The sequence below is a fragment of the Stegodyphus dumicola genome, chromosome 10, assembly GCF_044657685.1.
Source record: "Stegodyphus dumicola isolate Sdum_Otavi_A_Nest chromosome 10, ASM4465768v1".
NCBI lineage: Eukaryota > Metazoa > Arthropoda > Arachnida > Araneae > Eresidae > Stegodyphus > Stegodyphus dumicola.
The window spans coordinates 173,480,384-173,505,196 of record NC_140777.1 but is presented as its reverse complement, the minus strand read 5'-3'; the positions used below and the strand labels follow the sequence as shown (position 1 = coordinate 173,505,196).

The 24,813-nt window shown below is 31.8% G+C and overlaps 1 protein-coding gene and 1 long non-coding RNA gene across 9 annotated transcripts in view; one reads left to right on the top strand and one right to left on the bottom strand.

Moving 5' to 3' along the window:
• Positions 1-12,780, bottom strand: part of LOC146995206 (uncharacterized) — a 126,991-nt gene extending 114,211 nt beyond the window's left edge. For 3 of the 5 annotated variants that reach the window (XR_015043642.1, XR_015043644.1, XR_015043645.1), the window contains exons 1-2: positions 12,677-12,780; positions 1,322-1,377 (exon numbers count right to left, since the gene is read on the bottom strand). This is a non-coding gene — a long non-coding RNA (uncharacterized LOC146995206). The remainder of the gene's footprint in view (positions 1-1,321; positions 1,378-12,676) is intronic. The other 2 variants (XR_015043646.1, XR_015043643.1) reach the window with 2 other exon arrangements.
• Positions 1-24,813, top strand: part of Sms (spermine synthase) — a 170,983-nt gene that overhangs the window by 119,818 nt on the left and 26,352 nt on the right. For 2 of the 4 annotated variants that reach the window (XM_085825884.1, XM_085825880.1), the window contains exons 1-5: positions 12,839-12,892; positions 13,300-13,438; positions 15,698-15,818; positions 19,484-19,571; positions 19,649-19,704. In XM_085825884.1, coding sequence (XP_085682010.1) covers positions 13,375-13,438; positions 15,698-15,818; positions 19,484-19,571; positions 19,649-19,704 — 329 coding nt within the window. In that variant the 5' untranslated portion in view covers positions 12,839-12,892; positions 13,300-13,374. Of the gene's footprint in view, positions 1-12,838; positions 12,893-13,299; positions 13,439-15,697; positions 15,819-19,483; positions 19,572-19,648; positions 19,705-24,813 lie in introns of those variants that run through there. The other 2 variants (XM_085825881.1, XM_085825882.1) reach the window with 1 other exon arrangement.

Below are 24,813 nucleotides of genomic sequence, written 5' to 3'. Positions count from 1 at the left end.
TGGCCGCCATTAAAAACAGGCTTAGCGGCAATTAAACAACTTTAAAATTGCTGATAATTCTAAAAATATAGCACACAGATTTACTAAAGGCATAAAATCCTTAACTGGAAGATAAAAACAACATAATTCAATCATTTTTAAAGCAAAAAATGTACAATTTACAGACATATAAGAGTAAAGAAACTGAGATCACTGAGCCGGGTAATAGAGTAGATATATATATAAATATATTTATATACGTTTGGTACGGCCGATTGCAACCAAAATACGAGGTGCACATCTACATGTTATAGCAGTCCTATATACAAAATTTCAACGTTCTGAGGCTACTCGTTTTAGAGTTATGCGAGATACGTACGTACGTACGTACGCACGTACGTACGTACGTACGCACGTACGTACATACGTTCGTACAGACGCCACGAAAAATTCTCTTCAGAATTCATTTTAAAGCAGTTTTATAATTTTTTTGAAGGAAAAGAGTATTTTATTCTGTCCTTACGTACAGATATCACGCAAAAACATCGTTAAATTGCATTCGATAGCGGTCAAAATGGATATTTTCGTTGAAATATGCTGCCTGAAACTTTTCGCGATTACAATACTTCCTTTTTACTTCGTACAAGGAAGTAAAAAGAAAGCGGAAATTTTTCGATGTTGGAAGAATTCATTTCATTCGAAAAAACAATTATCCATTTTTACTCACGATTTTGAAAGAAAATAATTAATTTTCCAGGCCTACAGAAGGATTCGCCGAGGAACTCCTTCAGTAATTGACATTTACTATTTCGAAATAATACTTTTAAATATGAGGGAAACTTTTCCATGGAAGTTTTAGGAATTCAAAAATAGCGTGGCGATGTTAGCCTTTTTTTTTTTTTTTTTTAATCTCTGAATGTTAACATAGCAAAATTTAATTTTTCCCAATTTAATACTGAGACTGGTGCTTTTGAAATGCAATTATTGGAGTTGAAAAACAAAAAATCATGGAATTCTAAATTTTAAGACCTTAATGCTATATAAATCTACCATGGAAAAATGGAGAAAAATAAATGCGATCTTAGTTCACAGCAAAAGTAGTTTGCTTTGAAAGGCCTCGTCGAAGGAAAACATGATAATGTTCAACACCTGGGATAATATTCCTGACTCATATGATCATTTAAAAAAAAAATAACATTTGTTCTTTTGCACTTTGACTCTTGACTGTATTGCGGCAATTATATCAGAAGTTTGCAGATTATTGCGTGTCTTTTAAATGAAATAGTATATACTATTGTATTAAATCTATTAATATAAAGGCTCAATAAATTTCAAGACTTACCCTTCTGATGATTTTCTTGATGATGAATAACATTCCGGATAGTTCCTAGGAAAAAACTAACATCTTTTTCAATAAATCATTCATCACGTAGCAGTACTCATAGACATGACTTAGCTTTTCTTAGTTTTATATTGACATAATATTATTTGCATTTTTCATTTAAAAGAATAATAATTTAAACAACAATATTCGATTACAGCTGATTCAAATGTTCCCAAAAATCGACTTCAAATTAGAATTCTAAATAAAAAAATGCTAGTTTTACGATTATCGTCTGGTTTCTCTCTGTTGCCAAAACGCTTGAATAAATAACTGTTTTCTTCTCCCCCCCTCTTTTTTTTTTTTTTTTTTTCTTTTCCTTTTACCAGCGTAGCTCCGAACATTATTCCCTCACCAGTAACTAAGTTACGACGCTAAGTAACGGAGAGACAGTTGTTGGCTTAATTTCAATCTCGAAACCGGACGGGCAATACTTGTCTACCGGAACGGGTCTGGGCTGTAAGAGTTTTGCTGTCCTCCATAGCTTGAGAAAACTTTTCGATTGAATGTGGGTTAGTTTTGTTATCCACAATCACTTTGTCAGTAACAGCATCAGAATCAGTAGCTAGCATATGTGCGGGCTTTAGTCTGTCAACAGAAATATTAACTGTTTTGCCTTTAACTAGCACAAAAAAAATATTTTTCATTTCTGTCAGATACTTGAAACGGTCCCGTATGAGTTGGTTCAAGTGGCTTTTTCACTTTGTCTGTTCTCACAAAAACATGCGAGCGTGGCTTTAAAACTTTGTGGACAAAAACTTTCTGGTGGATAGCACACCGTGCTTTTATCGGTTTTAAGTTATCCGTGTAGTTAAGCAGCTTACCCAGAAAGGTAGCAGGATCAACTTTGAAACTGGGTGGATAAAAAAATTCACCAGGTAGTTTAACGTTTGTTCCATATACCATTTGGGCTATCGAGTTATGTGTGTCACATCGTAAAGCAGATCTAAAACCCAGCAGATCTGTTGGTAGTATTTCAGTCCACTGAGTATTATTAAGCGCTTATTATTATGCTAGTCTTCAACGTTCTATGAAGCCTCTCAATTTTCCCATTGCATTGGGAATGGTACGCTGTAGTGCGAAGGACTGTAGCCCCTCATATTACAGCCAAACAACTAAACAACTGTGATTGAAACTGGGTTCCTTGATCCGTAATAATTTTATATGGAACGCCAAATCTGCAAATCTAGTACTTATAAAAGGCTTTGCTTACAACTTTTGCAGTGATATATGGTTATGGGATGACTTCCATCCAGCCTGTAAATCGGTCGATGCAGGTTAAACAATATACATATCCATTTGAAGGGGGTATGAGCCAATGAGATCGATATGCACTATTCTGAAACGGGTATCTGGTTCTGGATATTGCGCAAATTTAAATTTGGTGTGCCTAGTAACTTTGCATTTTTGGCGTCTGATACATGCTTGGGTCCAGTCTTTTATTTATTATTTTTTTTTTTTCATTCCAGGCCACGCAAAACTAGCAGTCATCTGTTTAATGGTAAACTTAATGCTAGGATGTGATAAACCATGAATTTGATCAAAACGTTTTCTTCTGAAACTAGCTGCAATATAAGGCGAATCTTCTTTCGTGAGGTATCACATCATAAAACTTTTGAAGATGGAAGTACGGACTGCCTAAATTTAATTGTCGTGTCACTTTCCATTACATCTTTAAATTCTGGATCCGTATTTTGTTCTACGGCAATTCGTTCATAATCAATAATAGAAATTCGTGATAGGGTGTCCGCAACCACATTTTCTTGTCTACTAATATGCCGAATATCTGTGATGAACTGCAAAATGTACTGTAGTTGACGCAGTTGTCTCGGAGATGCTTTCTCATTTTTTTCCTTAAAAGCGAAGGTTAATGGCTTGTGATCCGTTACAATTTCAAAGTCTCTACCTTCTATCATATATTTGAAATGTTTCACTGAAAGGAGGACCACCCAAGAATTCACGATCGTAGGTGCTGTAAGATTTCTGAGAGTCATTAAATTTCTTTGAATACAAAGCAATTGGCCTCCAGTTTCCTCCTTCAAATTGTTGCAGTAGCCCAGGCTGCAGTAATCCAATAGCCCAGGCTGATGCATCAGTGCACAATAATAACGGACGTACAAGTCAGAGGAAACATAAAAGGGCAGCATTAATTAAATCATGCTTGCAGTCCATGGAACTTTTATTTTATCTTTCTTTTTTGCCTCTTTTAAAAACTCGTGCGGTGGTGCTTGTATATAAAGATAAAGACTGCGATAAAGATTTATCGTACCCAAGAAGGTACGCAAGTCTTGTAGGGTCACAGGCAGTGGGTATTCTAAGATGACTTAAACTTTGCTAGGCAGAGGACATGAGCCTTTAACAGCAATCGGATAACCCACAAACTAAATTTGATCTACTCCCAGAATGGATTTCTATACATTAATGAGAAGGCCAGATTTGCTCAGTTTCTCAAAAACTATTTGAAGATGTTTTTTGTGTTCATCCTCGGATGATGATGCTATTAGCACATCGTCTAAGTATGGGAATAGAAAATCCAAACTGAAGAACACTTCGTTAATGAAACGCTGAAAGGTAGCCGGTGAATTTCTGAGTCCGAAACTCACAATATTTGAGTTCAAATAATCCGAAAGGGGTAACTACGGCGGTCTTTGGTTTTTATTCTTCAGTGATTGTTATCTGATAGTATGCTTTTACTAGATCAATCTTTTTACCTCGCAAGATAAGATGAAAATCTTCGATTCTGGAAATCGGGTAACGGTCAGCCATGGTTTGGTCATTTAATCGTCTATAGTCCCCGTAGCAAAGAATCTCTAAGGAGAAGAATGAAAGCTTCCATAGACGCAATGTAAACCTGTTTCGCCTCTGCGCCGTTGTACCGAAGAACCACGGCTATACAGTGAAACACCAGCGCAGGGTGGAATTTAAACAGCGCAGTTCGAGGAGATAGTAAATTTTTTACTTTAAAATAACTCAAAATGTTTTATTTTCATAAATTTCTGGAGTTTTATGAGCAAAAGGATGTTAGTTGGAATTTTGGGCGAATTATAGAAATCCTGCCCAATTTTCACTTTCAATTTAAACAGCGAGCCATACGAAGACAAAATTTAAATGAAATAAATTTCTTAATTCTTTTCTTGTGTACACTTAAAAAGGGGGGGAAACACATGCCATACAAAACGTAATAAATTTTTATGAATCCATAGTTAAAATTTTACAGTGAAATTTTAAAAGCAAAATTTGCAATAACTAACTGAAACAGAAAAAATAATTAAAGGCACCCCTAAATAAATTGAAAACACTGAAATACATTATATCTGACAACTTTAAAAACAAATTACCATGAAAACTTTTAGACAATTATTTGGAATGACCATCTTGAAAACCAAGAGCAAAGTTTTCCCCCAATAGCCAAAACCATTTCACTTACAGCATTACATTTAAAAAGTCTTTAAAAGAATTTCACATAACTAAAACCAAGTACCTCTGACTACAACAACAAAGAACCTTTTTGAACAACGTGGTAAAAGATTGCTAATATGGCCGACGGCATGCTGCTTTGTTGCCTCCTGATGTTATTTCGCACATGCGCAGTGAGGTACGGAGAGTGAATAGCTTTGGGATGGTTTGCCCCTTTAAAGTAAGCTTCAGGGATATACATAATGTGTCTCTTCGGTCTGACGGAGTCACATTTGCCTCGGGGAACCTTTACTTCTTCTCCTTAGAGATTCTTTGCCCGTAGGCTCTAACTATTCCATCCTTTTTTTCTGACTAAATGTAGAGGACTAGCCCATTGAGACTTTGCTAGTCGAATGATTTCCATCGCCAACATGAATTGAAATTCTTGCTCGGCTACGGCAAGTTTTTCAGGATCGAGTTGACGGGCAAGTAAATGCACAGGTATCCCTTTGTTTGCTATGTGGTGCTTCACATGATGTTTAGATGAGGTATTGAAAACATATAGCTTAGTTAAATTTGGGTATGATTTAAATAATTCATAAAACTTTGATTTATGATTATTATTCAGTGGGCTGATGATGTGTTCATCCGAAAAAGACCTAACTGCAGCCTTTACGAATGACTGAGTAACAGCACGATCAATTTTCTGTTATGAATATCAATAAGTATTTGAAAATGATTTAGAAAATCAGCCCCAACGATACCTTTATTAACCTTAGCGACGATAAATGGCCATTGTCGTCTGAGTCCCAACTCAAGATTTAAGGCCCGTTTCCACTGCTGCGTATGCGTTGCGGTGCGTATGCGTTTCTCCAATCAGCGAGCGAATTCACTTTGATTGACATCTGCAATCCGGTCGGTGTGCGGTGACGGCTTGCTTAAATGCTTAAATGCTAATTGCTTATGCTTATATTAGCCCAGTTGGGGTGCGGTGACGGATGACATACGGATGGAGTTCAACAATGTTCAACTTCTATCCGTATGTCTGCGGATGCGTTGGGGTCACGTGGTGAAAAAGGAGCAATAATGTGTAGTCACTAAAAATTAATGGCGGCAGAAGAGCGATGAACGCTCGCTTAGGAAAAGAACGTTTTGCTAAAAAATACTTATTTCTGAATTAATATTATAGCGAGAAATCTGCGTGCTGAAAAAGATAGCAATCAGCTGAATTTAGTTAAAAAAAGATAAGAAAAACAAGATAACTGCAACTACAGTACTTGTTCGTTCAAGAAAATCAGCGGCAAAAATTATAATTCCAAGTCCATGAAATAGCAAAATTTGTTCTGATAATCATTTCCTAGTTCTGCATACTCATTTAGCTTTAATGAAAATGAATGTCTGACTATATCAAACTGCTATAGCAAATTAGATATGATTAAAAGATTTGCTATTTTTTTCTTTTGAAACAGGTAAAAACTAAAAACACTAATTATAAATTAAATTTGATAGCCTTTTAAATACTCCAGTTTATTGAAGAATATGTTAAATTTGTATTTCCCTTTATAAATATATCTTTTTGGCTAACATATATTTGTAAGCACATGAAATATATTTTTAGCAGCCCATTTAACTTCAATCGGAACGCCACTTTAAAAGATAATGATTTTTGTAAAAAATGTACTAGAAGCTGAAGAACAAACTCTGGTGAATTTTTCAGACGATAGCACACTGAAATAGGACCAAAAAACTTAAATTTTAAGAATTGATTCACTTGATGATGTATATAAGCCAAAATATGCATAAGGCTCACGTGCAATCCTAGCTTAGCGGTAAAGCTGATGGTAACGATGTTCACTTTTTGGAGTCGTGAGTTCGAATCCCATAAGCTTTTTGCACCCTGTCTGCAACTTTTTTAGCTTTTTATTCCAATTTGATTCTATATTTGTGTTTTATAATTTATTTCTATTATTATATGCATTAAATATATTGTTTTATTTATGCTCTTATTTATTTAAATTTTTCCCGCAAAAAAAGTTTGAAAATTATATAATACTAATTTAAAGCATATCCTGTACATATATATTTGAATTTAACAAACATTCTCTATTCGTAAAAAGCAAATTTAAAGTTAATTAATTTTAAATGAAATTTAATGCAAACAAAGAAATGATTAATTATTGCTGCGAACTAATCTACAATATCATTTAAATTCTGAGAGCATATGTAAATCAAGTGCAAGTATTAAAATCCATGAATAAATATATAATTCCAAAAATTTATTAATCCTAAAAGAATTATAAAAATGCATAAGTGAATAATGGGATAGATTATTAATCCTAAAAAATTATAAAAATGCATAAATGAATAATAGAATAGATTTAATCCTAAAAAATTTATAAAAATGCATAAGTGAATAATAGGATAAATAAATTTTTGGAAATATATATTTATTCATGGATTTTGATACTTGCACTTGATTTACATATGCTCTCAGAATTTAAATGATATTGTATATTAGTTCGCAGCAATAATTAATCATTTATTTGTTTGCATTAAATTTCATTTAAATTCAATTAACTTTAAATTTGCTTTTTACGAATAGAAAATGTTTGTTAAATTCAAATTTCATTCCTTGCAGCAATGGCGCAAGAGAATTATTTAAATTTAATTTATTTTGAAACCCTGCAGATATATATATATTTTTTCGTTTCACTTTTATGTGAATGTATATACATGTGCTCAGACTTTGGGATGTTTACGATTCTAAACTTTCATTCCAGTTAACATGAGACAGTATTAATGCACTAAACATTTTTTAACAAAAAATTACTATAATAATTGCTTTTAAATTCAGTCCTCTCCAGCAGAAGCGCAGGAATTAATTAATTAAATATTTCCATTTTCTTTACCTAATGTGTATATATATAAAGAGAAAAATCTTATTTTTATAACTTCTTTTATAAAAAGAGATATGAATTAAAAATGTTTAAATTAAAAATAATATGTTATGGATTATGCATAAAATATAACTGCCCATAGTGCATTTTAAAACAAACGAGATTTTTAATAAATTATCCAGCTATGACCCTGAAGTCAGCGGTATACAAGCATAGCAAATTTTGTGTAAATATTGTGAACCTTTCTTTACAGTTGCTCTGTACTTTTAAAGTACCAACTATTTTTTAATTCCTTTAACTCTTTTGTTTTATTTATTTATTTGTTTACTTTTTCACTAACAGTACATTTTAGTTTTAATAATATATATATATTATTTCATAATATTTAAGGCTTCTAGAAAGACAATTTTTTTTTTTTTAAATTTACTTCAGCTTCCATGGAATTAGTGATGTTCATAATGTGCTTTATAACCTTACTTATCTAAAAATTGCTAGCGTACTTTGCTTTCGCAGGTCATAAGCAGAAATAAAAATTTCCAATAACATGGAATTTAGTAAACAAAGCTTTTCTGCGTTTTAAGTCAGGATCCATATCAAATCCAAAACAAACAATACTCGCTTAAGCGGGAAAAATTCAGAAGTTCAGCGTCGTAACTCGCGAACTGCTTGTTTGCGCCAAAATATTACAATGACACCTAGCGGCGTAAACTGAAAATATTTTACGGATACGCAGCAGTGGAAACGCTTGTACGGATGCCGTAGGCGTGTCTTCAATTGACGCAACGCGTTCGTACGCAGTAGTGGAAACGAGCCTTTAGAGTTCTTACACCATAAATTGGGATCTCTTTGCCATGGATAGCATATAATGTATAGGAACAAGGCATAATTCCTGCTGTAGTTGCCGGTATCAGTACTACGTCGGCTCCACCTGTCCACTAAAAACCGTAATCCCGATTTTCTGTCGGTGACATATAGTCGGAATTTGCGGCAATTATAATTCATTGCAGTAGAACTGGCCCCGGAGTTTACTGCTGATTTACGATTCCCTACTGTTTCCATTCACAAGGTTCTTTACATTTTTCAGGATAGCACTTAGTGGCAAATTTAAAATGGTAATAACAATATTTACCTTTTTCCTCAAATTTCTTTCTTGACCTCGAACGATTCCTAATGAAGTTGCGAGTCCGTGGTCTGGAGTTCCGGGCAGTCATGCTGGCAATTTGGAGCTCTAATGAGGTAATTTTCTGCTGTAGTTCTTCCACATTGTATTTTTACTGACGGCAGCTGATTCCTGGCGTCAGTTTAGTTCCACAATTCTATCAGGCATTGTGTACAACTTGTCCAGCGTTTCATCACTAATCACTAGAATGTTTTTCACAGCATCTGGCATCTTTTCCAACCAGAGAGATCTCAAAGTTTTCTCCAACATGTCTGCGCCCAGAGATTTCATTCTGAGAAGGAGCTGGCTGGGTTTCATGTCGCCAAGTTCCAACCCCGTGAGCAAACGTTTAATGCGGAGATTTTCACTTTCCTTAAAAGTGTTGAGTAATCGTTCCTTAGCAGCCGAATATTTGTTGCTCGTAGAGTTTTTTTATGATATTCCAGATGTTCTCCACAAATCTAGGTTCTAATTGGGCGACCAAATAATTAAACATCATTTCTTCATTCTTGATTTCACTAATTTGAAATTGGGCCTCTACCTGATAAACCATATCTCAAGTCTTTCGACCCAAAACGGCGGAATTTTCACACTCACCTTATAAGGTATTTTTTCTGCCTTCTTAGCATGCGATCGTGGAGTAATGGTCAGCGCGTTCGATGCGTATTTGAGAGGTCCGTAGTTCCAGTCCCGATGGCGTAATGGCAAACCGCACATTGAGTTGATCAATGTAAAAGAATTTCGCTTACTGCGCATGCTCAATGGTCTAACGTTAGCGTGGGAGGAAATACTGGCGACTAAGGGCATAAGCAACCCTTACACAAGCCTGTTTGTCATATTGGATTTACTGTTTACAATTGAAATACTCCGTAAATTTGTGTGTACTTATTGCGTGTGCTCCTGTTTCATTTCATTTTGGTTTATTTTATTTATAAATATTACATTTAATATCAGTTATTTGACTTTAATTCCTTAATTTGTTAAAGTATATAGAAATGGAACGTATGATAAATACTCAATTGCTTTTATTCCTCAGAATTATAAAAAGTAAGCATTCAGCTATATCTTGTAATGTTTCCTGTTTTGTAATATTTCTTAAACTAAAATTTCCGTAGTGTACACTCTATATAATGAAGCAAGTTACAACCTAACAAGTTTTAAAACACCGAACTGTTTACGCCCAGATAACACAATATGAACCATATACCGAATTTATCTTCTTTTAAAAATGCGCCAAAGTTGTAATTGCACCAAATTATATTCTGGGCATGCGCAGTAAGCGAAATTCCCCTAACATTGATCAACTCAATGTGCGGTTTGCCATTACGCGTCCCGGTGGCATATAAGCATTCTGTACCGCGCCACACACATAGGGAAAAATCCCTCCTCGTGACTGGATATGAGTTCCGATGACATCATTTCTTTTGCGCTTAGGAACGCCTTGACTTTGCTTGAGCTCGAAGGTACAACTGCATACCGTTTGTTTACATTTTGATAGCAGTACCGGAAAGATCATTACGTGCGTTGTATTTTTGTTACTATGAGATTACATTTACAACACTGTTGTGAATTTAATATAAAAAATGAGGGGTTTTTTTCTTTCCCCCCCCCTAGAGAGAAAAAGTATTATTTTTTCTTGCGCTAACTCCGGTAAATGTGCGTTAATATTAAGTGCAGAGATTTTTAATGGATGTATTAATTTAAAACCCTTCATCTTAAAAGTGTCACGATTATTAAGTCCTTATTTCATGTTTATTATATATCCATTTTCTGCAGATGCAGCCACCGAAAGCATAAGACAAGTCACTTTTCGGACATAGCAAAGACGACGTTGGAAGCTAACATAGTACAGAGTAAATTCACAAAATGTATTTTTGAAGTTAAACTAATATAGATTTGAAACAGATAAACAGAGATACCTATTTTAAATTGAATAATATTACTTTATGAATATTGCCCTTTTTACTGTGCAACATCTTTTCTACCTTTGCATAAAAATAAAGTTTGACAGAAATAGAAATTCCTTTTTAAGTGCATGTGTATTAAATTCAGCGACAATACTGAATGCCCTTTTTTTTTCTTTTATTTAAGGCAACAGAACATTAGAAATGACATGGACGTTAACATAGAAATAACATAACATTTGCAAAGGAAATATTTTCTTCAATGTGTAAGGAACAGAATGCAACAAAGTTGCAATAATAATAATATACTTGTTAGCGCACAATGCCTTTATAGTTGGATTGAGACCGTCCTGTTTTGGTTTTTGCACTAAATTTAAGAACTCAGCTATTTACATAATCTAAACGCTTAAGATTGCTTCTGATATTAACAGCATCTTTGAAAGATTTTATGATTTCATAATTCCACGAAACAGGAAGCCATCTTTAGAACATTGCAGCTAAATGTTTTCGTTTCAAAGAAAACAAACGGTAATTTTCACGCTTCCGTGTCATTCATGCGAGTCATTCATCGAGAGCAAAATGGTAAGAATCCCGTCTAAGTGTCATTACGCCGAGAGCAATTGATGTCATCGGAAAGAATGTCCATTTACAAGTACAAGTCCATTTATAGTAGTTTTCCCTATGCGCGTGGCGCGGTACAGAATTCTTATATGCGTCCCTGTGCAAGCGTTGCTCATTTTTCATGTCTCCTGCTTCGAAATAACTAATGTCACTACAACCTTGCTAGCTTCAGCATTCGACTGGGAAATTTTATCGTCATCCATAGCACAACAAAATATTATCACGTATCGTCCGATTGATCAAAAATATTGTGTCAATTATATCAGAAGGTTGCAAATTATTTCGTGTCTTTTAAATCAACTAGTGTATACTCGATGAGACCTCATCGCGTTTTTCTTTTTCTTTTACCGGAGTAGATGCCAACAACTGTACATATTCATGCGAAGACTCTTTTTCAAGCATGAAACTCATCAAAAGTAAATTGAGATATATTATTTATGAAACCGAGAATCCTGTTTGAAATAAAAAAGCGACATATAAACCAGACTTTTCAAAGAAATCCAGTGTCATTGTTCACATTAAATATGTGTTTTGTCATACTTTTATTGATAAATAAAATTATTATTATTATATCTTGTTTTATTTAATGTTAGTAATTATTCTAAACCGATTCCTAAAAACATGGCTCTTTATAAGAAATTCGGTTGTTAAAAGAAATCCTAATTGTTATACTATACTACTAAAAATCCTAATTGCTATACTACTTTGGCTCATGTGTCTGCTGTCTCGAGAGATGGTGCCACCACTGTAACACATCACACCCGTCGTCCAAATTACGCTGCAAACGTACATCGCACTAAGAAGACTTGTATTTTATTTGACTGTTTAAAAAATTCAAAAACATTTAACTAGCAACTATAAAACTGGCACTTGTACCAAACTTTAAATAATATTTAATTTTTAGAACATTTACTTCCTTTTTAGACCTGTTTCGTAACATATATTTCTACTTATCATTTCATAAGGAAACGGTCGTAAAAATACTTGCGCTAAATATTAGCGTACTAACTTATTTCCTAATTTTTAGTTTCGTAGTGTATTTTTTAACACCTCTTTCATAAGCGTATGAGTTATTTTTTTAATGTCATAAACGATTTATGCTTAATTTCTTTTGTTGTATCAAATGTATGATGGATCAGTTGCTAAGCGATTTTAGAATTATTTATAGATGTAATGGGAGTTTTTAAATATATTCTTTTCAGTGTGGGGATCATAATTTAACGATTTTAATCTAGGAGATTTATATCATCAATTGTTCCAAAATGTTGCAATACCTTAATTGATCATTCTGTGAAATTAAACATACACAAATATATATATATATATATATATAACTTACTTTTAAAGTTCCCCCTCAGGATATTCACAGTAGGGGTCAAACGTGACTACAGAAGGAAATACAAGTCGCTAATCAATGCAACATTTTTTCCAAGAGAAATAAACATAGTTCATTTCATTATATGTAGATGACGCCACCATCCAAAGGTTAATAATAGAAGTTGCTTTTGTTATCAGCATTGTTATTTTGGCGGTATGTATCAAGGCAACTTGAAAGGTTAGTGATTTAAAAAAACAAGGAGTATTTTTATATTTAGGAAGGCACTCTAAAATAATTTTTTGTTTATTTTTAAAAAGAAACAGGAGTAATTCATAAAATATATATTTGCAAGAGGTAAAAGGGAGACAATAAAATCAAAAATTTTTGAAGTGTTCATTGCACGTGTTTGGAGCAGATTAGGGAAACGCCATTGGATTCATTATGCATATCCCACTGATCATATTTTAGAGATTTTACATAATTAAATATTACATAAATTGCTCTTTCCGAGTTATTTGCATTCATCTGAAAATTGATGCTCAATTATTCTTGGAAAGTTATTAATGCATTCGTGCAATAAAAAAAATTCTCGACCTTTATATTTTACGTAAAATATCCATTTGCATTTTTATTTTCTTTTTCAGCTCTAATTAATACTTCTTATAATTGAGAAAAATACCTGGAAAATAACGGCGGTGTTTAAAAGAGCTTTTAGCAAAATGAAGGAAGCAAGAACATCTATGATTGATCTTCATATCGATTCATCTATTTTATCAGATGCAGGTATGTAATTTTCATTTAGTTTTGAGACTCTGAGTTGGACAATAATTTGTTTAAAAATATTACATTATATTTATCAAACTGAATAAAATTTTGCCTGAATTTCATATGCCTTTTTTTCTTTTAATGTACACAAAGTTTTAATGCACATAAAAATTTCTGAGATGAAAATTACAGAAACCAGCAGTAAATACAAATACAAAACAGCTATTTTTAATAAGAAGCAGCTGTAAATGTTTATCAAACTGAACAAAAGTCAACCTAGATTTTACATTTCCTTTCTGTCAATGTATGTAAAACCTAATTTCATGAATGAAAAGTACAGGGGTTTAAAATCAGCCTTAAATATTGATTATAAAATAAATTTACCAAGACAATTTGTAAAAAAATTAAAAAGCAGCTGAAAGAAAGGGAAAATAATTTATAGTAAAATATGATATAAAATGTAGAAATATTGATATTTTTAATATAATTTCATTTCTTTTAATATGGGTAACAGAATTAATAATTATTATGTGTATATTGATTGGAATATTTTAGAATTATTTTCTTTTTTTGTACATTTAAGAAAAAATTAGCTGAAATGAGTGTATATAATTAGGTAATAAGAATTATAGAATGTAATATGTATGACATAAGATGAAACTTCCTTTGAGTTGTTTCTTTAATAGCATCTTTAACTTAAACACCTTTTCTATGTTTGGAGTTTCACTGTGGTGCTTTACTGAAGTTTTATAAATTTGAAAAAGTTTCATTTTTGCAGAATGATTTTGGGCTTCCCTGCATAATACTGAAAGAGTGACATCAATAAGAGAAATTTTTTTCCAGCAGTTATTAAATGACTTATGTATACCATGAAAGTGGAATAAAATCTAAAGGAGGTATTGGGCTGATCTTAACAAAAACAGAGATTTTCTGTTAAAAACGAAAAGTGCCACTAAAATACCAGAAATACCACTTTGTTTCAGAAAAACCATTCCATTGGTTTTTCTGAAACAAAGTGCTGAATATTAAATTAAATGAAATGCATTGATTATTTTGGTACTTTTCGGTTTCGCTAGCGCAAATCTCACCAAGCAGACTTTGTTGGCAACAACATACAGTATACACATAAAAAATGTTAACAAATGTTAGTTCTAAGAATTTTTTATTCTGAAGGCATAAGCATTTTAATATGGTTTAAAATTTTGTAAAAATCGAATAAATAAAGACAATAAACTTTTAAAAAGACATTAATGTAAGAATTTACTATGCTATCATGATTCAACATCCTGACTCGCCGGTTCGTATCACGTGACCCCAAGTGATCTCATCTCACGTAAACTACGCTACAAAAATCTAATTCTCTCAGTAATTTTCTACATTAATTTCAAGTTAAATCTTAATTTGGAATACAAGTTTAAATGCAAGAATTATTTCAATTTATACGAATAGCTTACTCAGAAATTATGTAAATCCGCAATGCTTTACTTTGCTAGTGCATTCTCATTAGACTTGATAAATTTAACCCTTGATTTTGTCTTTTCTATATTTTCGCCTTCGGGTGAGCAGTGTGATTGCATCCTAATGGACTTAATTACCGAGGATGGTCTTAAGGCATAAAATTTAATTATCTTTGTAAATATTCTATGTAAAATTGTATGCCAGTATTGGAAAAAAAAAAAAAAAAAAAAAAAAACAATCAATCTAATAAGAAATGGCTGCGACTTGTTCTGAAAATGAGGTGTAAAAGGTTACCAGCGAAGATATTCCGTTTGGCATCAGTTGTACCATTATTGGCGACTTTATAGTTTGCGCCGGCAAAACGGAAAAGTACCATTATTTCATATGAATCTGAATGGATATTATATAACTGAGATTTATATTCCAGAGGTAAGCAAACTGAAATTTTAAAATTTCAAGTCTAAAATATTTCATATTGTCCAAGATTTTGAAATGTGACCAGGCAGATATATTTATGACACACTTGGTGCTATTGATAATGTAAATGATGTCAAATAAAAGATGATTAAAAATGTTGTAATGTATATATATATATATCTAATACTTATTCATATATATATATATACATATACTGTGTTTGTAAGTATGTTAATCCTAACCTTTTAAAATTCATATATATATAGTGTTTCTTCACTTGTATATTTTTACTGTGTTGTTTTTAAAATCAGTGTTTGGCTTTTAATTCTTGATTTTGTGGTTTGATAATATATGTATTTTCATTTATATATTTATTAATTGTTGCTGAATTATTAATTGCAGAAAAGAGATCTAACATTCTGAAGAGTATTGATGAAATTTTGCTACCACTTTTTATACAAAAGAAACACGAAACTGTTTTTGGTGATACTGTAGTATTAATATATGGAAATGAAAATGGAAGGTGAGTTTTATTATTATTTATTAAAATTTTGGGTTAGCCTTTATTTTAGGGTGCACCTTGGATTATCTCCAAGTTTTGTTTCATTAATGGTAACCCTGAGTAGTTGAATGTTATGGAAACCCTATTATGACGTGACTGGTTGTGTGATTCCAGTGAATTTGACTGATGGAAAAATATTTGTTAGATCAACATTGTGTATTGTGTGCTATGCACCATAAAAATGGCTGCTGGTGGTGAATGGGTGTTTGGTGGTATAGAATGAGAGAGCGGAGGGTTTTTTTTTATTTTTTAAGTGGTTAAGGACTGAAGAAAAGAAGTTCTATTGGATGTAATTCAACGGAATTATAAGTGTGTTCTTTGTATGACAGAAATGCATATGGTCGAACGTAAAGATCATTCAGATGGCTTTGAATGGGTTTGTCGCAAAGAAAGGTTCAAATACTCACCATATAAAGCATTCCATTAGAAAAGGAACATGGTTTGAGGAAAGTTTTTGGATGCTATTAAGGAATTTTGGTTTTTAGATGTTATTAAGGAATTTTGGTTTTGGGATGATATTAAGAAAGACATAGAAATTTCTAAATAAGGTAAGTGGATATTTCGTTTGTGTAGCACGTAGATGCGATAGTAGCGCATAGTGCTTTTTTATGTTAATTAATTCTTGATTAAAATGCACTTTATTGAGATTATATATTTTTTGTTTGTGTAGAATTGGATGCTCCTTTAATGTCAAAAAAGAAAAACACACGGAATTTTTTGAAAGAAAGTTAAATTTCTTTCACAAGGAGCAAGACACTTTTTCCATCAGCAACTACTGCTAATGAGAAAGCATTACTAAGCTAATTAGAGTAGCATATTGCATTGCCAAAACCAGTAAACCACATACAATTGCTGAAGATCTTATTTTGCTAGCAGCTTCTGAAATGGTGCAAATAATGTTTGGTGAAAAAGGAGGCTGCAAAATTAAAAGCAATACCACTGTTAAATAATACCATTCAAAAAAAGAATAAGTGGTATAGCAGAAGATATTAAAACTCGAATTTTAGAAAAATCTTAAAAAATGCATTTTGTACAGATAGACAAATATTCTAATATATGTAGCAGATATATCAGTTCATAACATTCATAAGATGTGATGCAAAGAATCTTATTACAGAAGATATTTTATTTTGTTCATCACTAGAACCAATATCAATGAAAAATATACTTATTCAACACTTTTATGAAAAGCATAAGTAAATATGATATTGACTTGCAGCAGTGGCATTTGTGCTAGTTAGTAGTTTCAACATAGGAGAAGATCTACCAAACATAATTTTGAAAACATAAGAATAATTTAGTTTGAATTTAAGATATATTAAGAGGCCAATGATATGATGGTGCTGCTGCCCTGTCTAGTGCATTTAATGGTGTACAAGCCAAAAAAAAAAGGAAAACAAAATTACATGTACATTGAACTTTTCATTCTGAAAATTTAGCTATTGTAGATGGATATGGTGATGGTAGAATTTATCCATTCTTTGATTCATGCTCTTGAATTAATTGGAAATTTGTTTGATAAAAATTCATTTGCCAGGGCCTACATTCTTTTTAATTCATTAAGGAGTTCCAGTTTTGCCATTACTTTATTTTCGATACAAAAAGTGCTAATTTAGGATGCTCGTACATTGCTCTAATTTAGGATTTTGCAGGTAAGGCAGTGGACCTCACAGTTAGAGATGGGTTTCAGTTCTATTTTCCATTTTCCTAAAGTAAGAAGCTGTTTAAAAAAAAAAAAAAAAAAAATTGATGAAGACTATAGAATTCTTCCATGACTAGCCATGAAAACAACACCCCTCCCAAAAAAATCATTCTAATATTCCACCAGAATCATCCAAATATTATTTTAGGGTGACAATTTTTAATCAATTTTTGGATGCTCTAATTTTACATCTTAAAGATTTACAAAACATAAAGCAATTTTGAGTTCATTAAATATTTTAATCATACTGGAGAATGACTTCATATCTGCGGATGAAAATAAATTAGAAATTCTGAAAGATACATATTGTTCAAATTTGTCAAATTGTAGTATGAGTATTTTGACTGCAGAATATCAGCTACGGAAAAAGAAATTGCTGGCATAATAAACTAGATTAACTGCTATAGAAGCTTTACAAGAGTGCAACTTAGATATCCATAAACTTCTAAAAATTTATTGGCTTTGCCTGTAACAACATGTACTGCTGAAAGATCGTTTTCAACACCGTACATAAATCACCTTTCCACAATGGTGCTTTTCGACAGGCATGCTTCTCCTTACACATTCTTCAATATCTACTGGTTTTGTTCTTCAGCAGCCATGAAAAGAATAACAGCATGTTGATCCTGTCTGGATGCATTGGTAATAACGTCACCATTGTTAACATTCGGGCATTTTCCATACATTCTTTGGAAATAGACGAATGCCACCATAATCCCATACCAAGATGCCAATGCTTATATACTCACTCACATCAGCAACAAGTTTTGCATATATACTGCAGCGACGCACTCCAATGGAAACAATTTGGTTGCCCCTCACATCATGTATATGTGTTGCTATTGTGTTTTTTAAAATATGTCTTGCATATAATAAATTCATATATATTTACATTATTTTTTATGAATGCAATTATATTTAATTTTGGCTAATCTTTGGAATATGGTAACAGGTAGTTTGGCGACATTTTGTAAGGCGATAAAGGTTACTAGCTAGGACTTTAGCAATAATCTGAGAAGTACAAAGTTTGAATCGCAGATTATTTTGTCTCAGAGAAATGAGAGAACATGAGACATGTAATGTGACATTTTCTGGAAAATTACAATCGTGATTTTAGCTAATAAGCACTTAGAAACAATTTCCCTGCTAAAGTGCAGAATCGCCCACTTATTTGTTTGGCGCTTTTTACAAAAGTAATAATTGGATATTTGTCAATTTTCTTTGACTTTTTAAGTGAAAAGAGGTCGATGTGTACATGGATAAAGTCAAGAGTGTGCGCAATGTCACTTTTGTGTAATTCTGGGATGTTTTTTTAAGCGAAAATAGGTCGACGTGTACATGAATACTGTGTATGTGCAATTCTTAAAAACGCAGCAAGCAGTGGTGATTCTGCACTTTCTCCCAATTTCGCACCTAATCTTCGTCATGATTAAGCACTTTTGTTCCATAAAAGTTCTAGCATAAGTGTAATTCGGCTAGCAGATTTTTGGAAAAAATGTTGAGTTAAAAAAAAAATGCCTTTACTTTGTGAAAACAAAATGGCATCCAAAAAAAAAAAAAAAAAACCTAGCAGGTTGCTGTAGCAGGGTTGGTCGTCAAATTTTCGCCAGAAAATCGCCAAGTTACCATATTTCAAAGATTCACCTTAATTTTGTTGGTACTTTTCCATTATGCATTTGCCATGCCATTTTGCAGTACTATTGTAATAATATGCACGTGTTTAATTATTCTTGTTTACATGCATGTATACATGTGCACAGCCCTCTAAACCTTTTAGTCTTCACATGTATTTGAATTCTGCCAAAAAGGCATGGCAGGTACATAACAGGAAACTGTCAATCTTTTTTATGCAAAGAAACTATAGGAGTGATTTTTTTTTCAAATTTTAAATATTTCAACATTTAATAGTTTTTTTCCTTTTTAGTTTAACTTGCATAGTGAAAACATACCCATTTGGTTTAATAACTCTAACATTTGAAGACTGCTTAGAAGAAGCAGCATTTACAAACCCAGTAAGTATTTCTTATAGCTGATTTTATATATAGGCATAAAGTCTGTACGTAGACTAATTTCTTTTTTTCCTTTTTAGAAATTGGAAGATTTGCGTAAAAGTCTACATAACAGTTTGAAATTCAGAACTGAAAAGTAAGTTTTATTTGTTATAGAAACATAAACACAGATTAATATAGTGATTATTTCTTTTTGTAAAATATATTTTGTCATATCCTTCAATGTGTTCTTTCTATTATTTGATTATTGAGTGAAAAATAATAATATTGAAATTTTCTGCTAAGTGAGTTGCTAATTGCATTATTAATGATTTAAATGGCAAACTGAAGATTTGAATTTAGTTAGAAAAACTGCTCCATTTCTTGTATTAAAAATTATAGAAATGTGTAAATAGCATTTAAATTCATTGCTGCAAATTAAATCATGTTTGTAAAATGATTAATTAGGGGGGGGGAATTGATAAATTCACAAACTTTAGGTAATATCTTTTCAGTTGTTATTTTGTTTTATTAAAGATTCAAATAGAAAATGCCTTTATTATGTTGATATAAATATTTTCAAAATAACTACATTTTTTAAAATTCGGACATTAATTTTAGCAATCTCTTGCATAATTGTTAACCGGTCATTGTAGAATGCTGTACTAAACAGGGTGGTATTAAATAAATAAATTAAAAAAAAAAAAAAAAAAAACATATTAAAGATTGTAATTTTTTTAATCCCATCTTTAATCTTATCTAATATTTCTCTTTAGTTATTCATGAAGAATATGCATGAAAGTAGGTATACTTCTCGCACTGTGGAAAAACAATGGTACTTAGAGCCACCAAATTTCAAATAACGTAGTCCTCCACCCGAGCATGGGCACCTGGAAACCTGAATCTTGAATTTGTTTCATATTTTCTAAAATTTAAATGAATTTGTTATTAACAAACATGACGGTTTCAAAGCAAGCAGTGGCAACATTGTACGAAAAACATTTTTATCTCCAGTGCGTGAGATTGTCTGTCAGAAATTATAAGGATATGCTGTTTTTAAATATTTCGTGATTTTGCTGTTGAATCAAGTTTTGGGCATAAATGCCAAGAATATGATATTTAATAAATAAAATTAACACACAAATTATTAATAAAAAGACAAAATAAAGTTTTGTAAAGCCATCTTAGTAAGAAAACTGAACAATGATATGATGAACTGAGAAAGGACTGGAAAAAGAAAAAGAAAAAAAAAAAAAAATGTATGGCAACACTTAAAGCAGCACCGAGAATTCTAAATGTATACTACAGTACAAAGTCTTTAATCCGTACTCGTCGGGACTTCGATTCCGGATTATAGATCATCAATTTAAATCGGGTAAGATGGTATGCAGAAATTTTAAAATTAAAAACATGAAACCATAATTTATGAAATAAAGAGCAATTATGATCTAAAGGGTATCAAAATTTACAAAAGAAAAAAGCTTAATATTTATTTGTTTACTTTATTAAACATTTCTTTCAATGCAAGTTGTTTAAGTTGCTTTATTTTATGTGCTAATACTTTCTCTTTAATTCTATAAACAGACATAATTTCTTGTTCAGTTACAAAGTTCCGCTGTTCATATCCTGTAATTGCTGTGCCAAGAATATCGACTAACTTGTCAATCGAAATTTTTTCGTTTTCTCTGTCACTTTCTTCATGCCTTTATCTATTTTATGCAGCAATTTAACTTTTTGTTTGATAGGCATCGAAACATGCTTTCGCTTTGTAGATAGATCCTTTGGCAGTTCCAGAATCAGAAATTCTTTTTGACATAATCAAAAGTTCAAGCTTACTTTTTATAAAATTGCTCTAACAGTCTGGAAAAAATAATAAACCTGATCCAATTAGAAGATTAAGAAACAATGTAATCTTCAACATTAACTGAAATAGATAATTTTAGCCTAGCTTATACCTTCCGTTATACATTAAACGTGCATATGTAAACGTATTATGCGCATGCGTAAACGCTCCGCATGCACGGAAAATTTGTAGCTTTGAGGTCCGGATTATAGATCATTCCGAAGTATGGACGTCCGGATTAAAGACTTTGTACTGTACAATGGTGCTTTAAATTTTTTTTTAAAATTTTGCTGTTGAATTAATAATTGCATTATTAATGATTTAAATGGCAAACTGAAGATTTGAATTTAGTTAGAAAAACTGCTCCATTTCTTGTATTAAAAATTATAGAAATGTGTAAATAGCATTTAAATTCATTGCTGCAAATTAAATCATGTTTGTAAAATGATTAATTAGGGGGGGGGAATTGATAAATTCACAAACTTTAGGTAATATCTTTTCAGTTGTTATTTTGTTTTATTAAAGATTCAAATAGAAAATGCCTTTATTATGTTGATATAAATATTTTCAAAATAACTACATTTTTTAAAATTCGGACATTAATTTTAGCAATCTCTTGCATAATTGTTAACCGGTCATTGTAGAATGCTGTACTAAACAGGGTGGTATTAAATAAATAAATTAAAAAAAAAAAAAAAAAAACATATTAAAGATTGTAATTTTTTTAATCCCATCTTTAATCTTATCTAATATTTCTCTTTAGTTATTCATGAAGAATATGCATGAAAGTAGGTATACTTCTCGCACTGTGGAAAAACAATGGTACTTAGAGCCACCAAATTTCAAATAACGTAGTCCTCCACCCGAGCATGGGCACCTGGAAACCTGAATCTTGAATTTGTTTCATATTTTCTAAAATTTAAATGAATTTGTTATTAACAAACATGACGGTTTCAAAGCAAGCAGTGGCAACATTGTACGAAAAACATTTTTATCTCCAGTGCGTGAGATTGTCTGTCAGAAATTATAAGGATATGCTGTTTTTAAATATTTCGTGATTTTGCTGTTGAATCAAGTTTTGGGCATAAATGCCAAGAATATGATATTTAATAAATAAAATTAACACACAAATTATTAATAAAAAGACAAAATAAAGTTTTGTAAAGCCATCTTAGTAAGAAAACTGAACAATGATATGATGAACTGAGAAAGGACTGGAAAAAGAAAAAGAAAAAAAAAAAAAAAATGTATGGCAACACTTAAAGCAGCACCGAGAATTCTAAATGTATACTACAGTACAAAGTCTTTAATCCGTACTCGTCGGGACTTCGATTCCGGATTATAGATCATCAATTTAAATCGGGTAAGATGGTATGCAGAAATTTTAAAATTAAAAACATGAAACCATAATTTATGAAATAAAGAGCAATTATGATCTAAAGGGTATCAAAATTTACAAAAGAAAAAAGCTTAATATTTATTTGTTTACTTTATTAAACATTTCTTTCAATGCAAGTTGTTTAAGTTGCTTTATTTTATGTGCTAATACTTTCTCTTTAATTCTATAAACAGACATAATTTCTTGTTCAGTTACAAAGTTCCGCTGTTCATATCCTGTAATTGCTGTGCCAAGAATATCGACTAACTTGTCAATCGAAATTTTTTCGTTTTCTCTGTCACTTTCTTCATGCCTTTATCTATTTTATGCAGCAATTTAACTTTTTGTTTGATAGGCATCGAAACATGCTTTCGCTTTGTAGATAGATCCTTTGGCAGTTCCAGAATCAGAAATTCTTTTTGACATAATCAAAAGTTCAAGCTTACTTTTTATAAAATTGCTCTAACAGTCTGGAAAAAATAATAAACCTGATCCAATTAGAAGATTAAGAAACAATGTAATCTTCAACATTAACTGAAATAGATAATTTTAGCCTAGCTTATACCTTCCGTTATACATTAAACGTGCATATGTAAACGTATTATGCGCATGCGTAAACGCTCCGCATGCACGGAAAATTTGTAGCTTTGAGGTCCGGATTATAGATCATTCCGAAGTATGGACGTCCGGATTAAAGACTTTGTACTGTACAATGGTGCTTTAAATTTTTTTTTAAAATTTTGCTGTTGAATTAATTGTATGTGGTGTAAATACAAAGAAAATAAAAGCTAAAAAGACAAAAAAAAAAAGTTATTAGGAGTGAGTAAAAAGCAGACTGCGAGCTTAGAGACTGTATAAGAAACCTTAGCAAACCCTTTTTGGCAGCTGTTAAAATCTGAAACCTTTCAGGCCCTTGCTGTAACAAAATTAGCAAAAGAATTGAACAGTGCACAAGGAATAGGAATCTCGGATCACAAACAAATTATCTGAAGAAAAAACGCTGCAGATGGTAAATGATGCCTCAAGACACCATTTTTTTTTCGTTTGTTTGTTAGCTTTGATATGGTGTTTTTAAGTAAAACCATGTACTAAGAGGTTAACATGGAGAAGTGACTAGAGGATCACAAAGATGATGTAAAAAAGAAAGAACTACAGCTTTAGAAGGAGCAATAAAAGGCAATTTGAGAAAAAATGCCTGCAAAAGAGGAAGAAAGAAAAATGACCTGGTCTGTGAAATTTGTGCAAAATTGGAGAAACTGCATTTTTTTTTTTTTTTTTTTTTTTTTTTTTTTTTTTTTTTTTGGGTGTTAAATATTTTACCCTGATAAAGCAGTAATAAGCTACAACATAAACATTTTCAACAAGAGTACCACGTCTCACTTTGCTTAAAATATATACATTGTGCTTAAAAGATATACATTCATGCGCATACATTTTAAGCAATATCTTAAAACATATGAACAACATCGCATTGGACAAACTTTGAGTGAAACAGAGGAATCTCAAGTATAGTCGAATGGTACTTAGAGATAAAGAAAAGTTAAAAGATAATGTTCCTTAACTCGGCGGAAGTCGCACCAAGAAAAGTTACTTGAGTGGGCGCGTGGGGTATCACATACCCCAATATTTAAAATACAATAAAAATATTATTATTTAGTTTTAAAACTTTTTTTTTTTTTTTTTTTTTTTTTGTTCTCGTGTATTTTAAATAAGTGAAGAATAATTGGGTTCCAAAAAATTAATTTCCGAAATAATCTTAGAGTTAAAATTAAGATAAATGAAAATAATAAACATTATGCCTCTAAGTTTCATTGCATCTCTAATACACCATGCTTATTTTATTTCTTCACACTTTGAACGAAATACATTCATGTGTACTTGGCACGGAATGTTTTCACATTTTAAACATTGCATTCACGTTCTTCTGTCCTTGGCACGAGGGCAAAAAATTTAACACATCTTTCATACTTAGTTGTTTCGAATTTCATGTATTCGTTTTACTTCTTCATTGAAACTTCTGCTTTTGTTTTGCATGCAGTATGTCA